This window comes from Zerene cesonia, chromosome 1, assembly GCF_012273895.1.
Source record: "Zerene cesonia ecotype Mississippi chromosome 1, Zerene_cesonia_1.1, whole genome shotgun sequence".
Lineage (NCBI taxonomy): Eukaryota > Metazoa > Arthropoda > Insecta > Lepidoptera > Pieridae > Zerene > Zerene cesonia.
In genome coordinates, this window is record NC_052102.1 from 6,051,371 (window position 1) to 6,057,583 (window position 6,213).

At 30.5% G+C, this 6,213-nt stretch overlaps 1 protein-coding gene across 1 annotated transcript; it reads right to left on the reverse strand.

The window, feature by feature from the left end:
* Positions 1–2,658: 2,658 nt before the first annotated feature.
* LOC119831354 (EGF domain-specific O-linked N-acetylglucosamine transferase-like) lies at positions 2,659–6,191 on the reverse strand. Its single transcript, XM_038354663.1, has 3 exons — positions 5,838–6,191; positions 4,372–4,474; positions 2,659–3,727 (listed from the first exon to the last, which is right to left on the reverse strand). Exons 1-3 carry the CDS (start codon positions 5,927–5,929, stop codon positions 3,557–3,559), a joined length of 366 nt encoding a protein of 121 aa, XP_038210591.1. The 5' UTR covers positions 5,930–6,191; the 3' UTR covers positions 2,659–3,556.
* Positions 6,192–6,213: the final 22 nt, after the last annotated feature.

The window sequence follows — 6,213 nt, forward strand, 5'->3', positions numbered from 1 at the left end:
TATTTCAATTAGCTGTTTGATTCTTATAACCGATACAATCTGGTTAAGCCAAAAAAGTTATAAACACGACGCCCGAGGCAGCTCGGCCATTGGTCATTAATTTCCGTCTGTAAATATTGCCTCTGCATGCGATTGTTTTACGATTTACCGATTCTCTCTTGAAATATTGTTCTCCTTAGAGATCCGTATCAGGACACTTAAATAATATGTCATGAGATTAATACATTTTGTAAACTTCAAATGGAATTGAATTTAATTTTAACATATCATATACAATTTCCAATTAAACCTCGAAGCAAAAAGAGAGGTGTGCAGGTGAACATCTGATGCAGCGGACTAGGTGCATATAGCCTATAACGTCGACTTTTCCTTTTAACTGTGGTAGTATAAGGGGCAATTGTCACGGACAATTACTCCTGAAACAAATAAAATTTCACGCATTAAAAACGGGTTTTGAAAACAATATATTTAATCTTAGGGTTTTCGTGAAAATATCAAATCACTAGGTAGTGAAGGTCTTGTAATCCAAGCCGGTATTTTTCTATGAAACTACGTTACCATACTAATAAGGGAAATAAACACCATAAACACCATATTTAAATTACGTGAAGAAAGAAGAAACTATCCTGCCTTCGTAAATATTAACAGTAGGTACTATGTACTTTTATACTAATTTGAAGTAGGGAGGTAACACTAATAAGTTGGTAAGTGGTAATATTTATTTAGGATCATAAATAAGTGTTTAATTCATTATTTTTCCTTACCTAACTTTTTCGCAAACCAAAAATAAATAAATATATCATATTTTCTATAGTCATGAATAATCAGAATTGTAAAATATATTGCAAGAGGCTTACGCAATATTTAATAATTTAATTCATTGGAAAGTAGCGTAAATAATAACAACAGGATAAATCAATATATCAAGTTAAGGAGCTCGAACATCTCAGATCCGAACAACTGTCAGTATATCGTGAGATATAATTTCGGTAGTTACGCTCAACGGCAATGTTACAATTAACGTAGCGGTTCATTCGCGAAATAATAAATAACGAATTAAATCCATATGCGATTCACTTCCAGAGATAAGATGACGATCCCCAGATAAGACCAAATAAAAATGAACACAATTTTCTTTAACAACTTCATTCATCCAAGATCGGCATTATCGATCGATGTAAACTAGTAATCATAATATCAACAATTCATTACCATAGTATATTGTAATTGGATATGGAGATTTTCTGTTCGTACCTTATATATTGCAAATTTTGTGTTGCTTTTCTACTGCCATTTATGCGTACCTACATACCCGTACCTGTAAGTCGAATAAAAAATATCAATTCAAAATCACCATGAGCTTTATTTGTGTGATATGTCAACGTCAACTACTAATAATTATTGACTAAATTTCAATTTTAACAAATCTAAAGTGCACCTATTTCAAAATAATAAATCCGACTATTAAAACGATGGCGCCTGTGACAGCACTTGCGCAAATACATTTAACACACATTTCATACAAATAATAATATAATCACCCAAAGTTATATACTTATATTTTATATAACTTAAAGGAATGTAAAGAATTTAGAATCTTTTTTCCAAATATAAATATTTTTTAAGGTAATACACAAGCGAAGTATAAGTTGAATATTTTATTGAAATAATATATATTAGTGTTCATTCACACTAGCAAAGCAATGTTGCATAGATAAAGGCAGTTATGTGACTTTTCAAGGCAACATAATCACCGGTCATTTTCTAAGCTCAAAGTAGTGGTATACAGAGAACATTCGTAAAATTCTATATTATACTAATAAGATTAAAGTAAAGAGTTTGTTTATTTATTTGAACGCACTAAACTCCACCATTAATTAATGGACCGATTTCGAAAAGTATTTTACCTTTGAATATAATATACGTGATCCGCGAGATATATAGCACTCAACTCAACAATCCTACAGTAATTAGGTACCACGGGAAAACACAATCTGTCAGCTACTTCATTCGAGTGATTATTCGACCGATCGCAACGCGCGAGGAGTATCGCTTTTATATGAATAAAATAGGTATTCGGAAACAGATCTACTAAATTCTGTGATGAATAAATGGAGACTATCTGCTTTCTACGTAATATTTATTTATACAATGCAATAATTATATTTAATTATACAATTATACAATCACAACTAATATGTCAAGGCGAAAGTAACTCTGTCTGCCTGTTACACTTTCACGCCTAAACCACTTAACCAATTTTAATGAAATTTAGTATGAAGATAGAACTGAACTTGGGAAAGGACATAGTATACTTTTTATTACGAAAGAAGAGTAGAAGGGGTTGAAATAGGGGATGAAATTTTGAATGAAAGTTAGGTATTGTCAAACCGTACACTTTCACACGTAAACCACTGAACCAATTTTGACAAATAGTTTAGACCTTAGGAAAGAGTATTAATCATTCTTAATTTGCTGATTCTTTTAGTGATCACAATATCTGTTTCAATATCTGTTAAATGAATATAAAATGTTAATCCATCTATTTGGGGTGTAATTAAAGTAAGTCGATTAACAAAACACATTTATTAAAAATATATTGATATCACATTTATTATAATTTTCAATTTATAGCAAAAACATTAATTATATAAAAACTTACAAGCGATATTATGTCTTAATTAATCACGAGAGTAGTGATAAAAAGCATTATAGAGAGAGGATGACACTAATGACGATATTTTTTAAAATAAGTTTTTAAAGGATTTCCTTACGTAACATACTAAATTTGAGATCACTTATAACTAAGTTTCGACGAAGCCTGACACACAAGTGACGAATACAACTTCTGTCGCGTAGTTAAATATAAAACTTCAAACATAACTTTTGGCTTTTGAAAAGGCTAATATTTTTGTTAACATACATAAATATAGGATACCGATACTGGCCCGAAATATTGTTAAAATATAAAAAATAGCATTACATAGAATTTGGAATGTTTCATTATTTTATGAATATTCATTAATACATATTAAAAATATATTTAAACCAATCAATATTAAATACTTTAATTGGTGTCGGGTGGTAGAGAATGAATGCTATCATTACACAAATGAGGTATGGAGCTAATTGGACTATGGTTTATTCGTAGGTTCGACTTATTAGTCAGTAAATGAAAAAAGTAAAAGATTTTTCAAAGCTTAGTATCCAAATTAGACAGTCTGGTAAAACGTGGACATTATCCGACTTCTGTGACGCTTTGATGGGTTATTAGTTATAAAGAAGTCACTGACCCTATTTTTATAAAAAACGGAATAATTAGCAAGCAATACGCAAGATGCCATGACCACTTTCCATAACCCATTGTCACTTTTACAACTTTCAAAGAGGACTAGATAATGATAGATGAGAGATAGAGAATAGATAGTATGCTTAATTCTGAAAATATATAAGCAACTTAAATTAAAAAAAATAATTGTACACCATAAATTGTACTATAAAATAATTCCAAGTTAGTATCACAATATTTGAGTTAAGTCTTACTCTACAATACAATTTACAACTCGTCATTGATAAGTCGAGATTCAATAGATGCCTTCACAAAATTTTGGAAGTCCTGTCTTTGCTGCACATATGAGACGCATATTTTCACCAATCTCAAAAATTCTTCGACGTCGAAAGAGTAATTTGTGAATTTCGCATGCGATGTACCACCGGGGCCATGTCCCTGAAAGAATAAAAGTAATAAGTAAATAACAATAATAGAAATAATATTGTCACAGATTTTCACAACTTCGTTTATTAAACCGAGAAGAATAATGACGAAATAATTATGTAATTTTTGGACACGTTTGAATGCTAAAGCAAAAGCAATATTTAAAATAATAAATTTTCAAAACGTACATAAAGGACAAATTGCCAGATTAAGTATAGGAAGTCGCTTCTTTTTTTGGGCGGATCTATTGACCACACCTTCATTTTTAATGTAAAAAATGTATACCTCAATATAAGTTTGATCTGAATTCTATATTTTTTAATCTATATTATATAGATTAAAAAATATTATTATATATTCTATATTATATAGTTTAGGAGTTCGCTGATTCTACGAAGCCACGAAATCTAGTGACAAAGATTGACAAATGCGTTTTAAAAAACTTAGGAATTTAATAAATAAAATTAATTCTGCCTCCATTACATCACTATCATTTATTGTGTTACAGACTTTTTTATAAATATAATTCAGTTGGATAATACATATTACGATTACTAAATGATAAAGACAAGCAAATACACAGCTCTTCTATGAATAAATATAACATTTGTAATAAAGAAAGGTATAGAAATATAAAGGGCAACTTTTTGACTTACTTCGTCCTCCTGAAATAGTTTCGTTTTATTTTCCCATGTGACGTATTTAAGACCGCGAAGTCTGGCCAAATCCGAATAGCAGTTAGGATCCTCACAATTGTATCTGAAAATTTACAATTATAAAATATTTTTATTTAAGGTGATAATATACATTATGTATGTTACAGTTAAAACCCGTTTTCTTTTACAACGCGTTTTCCGTAGTTAGAACAAGTTGTAAAAAGGGAAAACATTAATTTAGTTTTTAATATTGTCCATACTGGTTTCTAGAGTTTAAATGCGTATAGTCTTATTATAACGTTAGTCATTCGTCGTACACAACCGACACGTATTGCGGCACGACGATGAATCTTCTTCTATAACCATAGATAATTCGGCACATTTACAGAATCCTTGGATTTCTAAATAATAGGAATATTATTTACTTGTTCCTTATGAACTATACTTCATAATTTATTAAAATTTTACCATAGAAACTGTAAATGCGTTAAATTCTTATAATGTGTACTGTGAAATTTTTCGAATTAGGGATTGGGGAAGGAAGTATCACAAAGCGTGATTGTAGGGGTGGGACTGAAAAAAGTATTTTTATTTAGCGTGACGTAATTTATGGACAAACCACCTATCAAGCTCGTCGCTTTGCTCCTCGCTAATCTATACTAGTACTTAAATGAATATATAGTCATGGCGACAGCTAATAATTATTATTATGATAATAAGTAATCGAAAAAAGATATGACAAAATAATAATGGACGGTTTTGTTTAGAAAATTTGAAAATTAAGTGCCTTTGTAACAACTAGTTCTAATTAAGGACAATGTGTTGTAACGAAAAAATGATTTTAACAGAAAAATATATATTTTAAGATCTGCTACTGCTGCTGCTATCCTTAAGTCTCATTTATCAGACATCTCATACCCAGCTCTAAATACATTTCTTAGCATCACACTAGAGTCTTTACTCTACATTGATACATAGAATTTTTCACCATATTATTTCCAGATATATAGACATATACAGAATTTCTCTCATTAATTTTTTAACAATTTTCTCATAATTAATGTGAAGACTTGCTAAAGAAAAACTTGCTGATCGGATCTGGATAATTTTGTCGACTTATTTTATTATGAAAGTATCATATTAAAAACTGCAAGTCACTTTACAATTGGATCTAACCACACAAGTGTATTATATAGTAAATCATAATAAAGAAAGTTCAGGGCATAAATGTTTGAATAGAAACTTAATCCCACTAATATTATAACAGTGAAAGTTTGTAAGGATGTGTATGTTTGTTGCTCTTTCACGCAAAATCTACTGAAGCGATTGCAATGAAATTGGGTACTTAGACAGCTGGACAACTGAAATAACATATAGGCAACTTTTTATTTCGATATTCCTACGGGATACGGACTTACTCGGGTGAATCCGCGGGGCGCAGCTAGTAACTAATAAGTCATACTTACACTTCAAACACTGCTGCCCAATCAGGGAGAAATAGTAAATGTGTCAACCCAGCTCCATGCATTCCTATGAACACATCAGTGTTGTGTGTCATTTCCAATTGTTGTGAGAAAGGTATTGTTCTGTCATAAACAACTCGCTCCACATGGTATTCTTTATTCTTGAGTAACTCCTTCACAATTTCCTCCTCATTAAGTATCTTTCGATAAGTAGTGCCTCTGGATAATAATGTAATCCTTACTTTATCATTTGCTCTAATATGCAGAGGTATCTTAAGTGAATGTAAAATGTGCTTGGCAAATGCATGAAACAAACCACTTCTTTCACATCCATATATCTGAAATGTTTATGATGATTTATTAGTTGCTTACTTTTTTT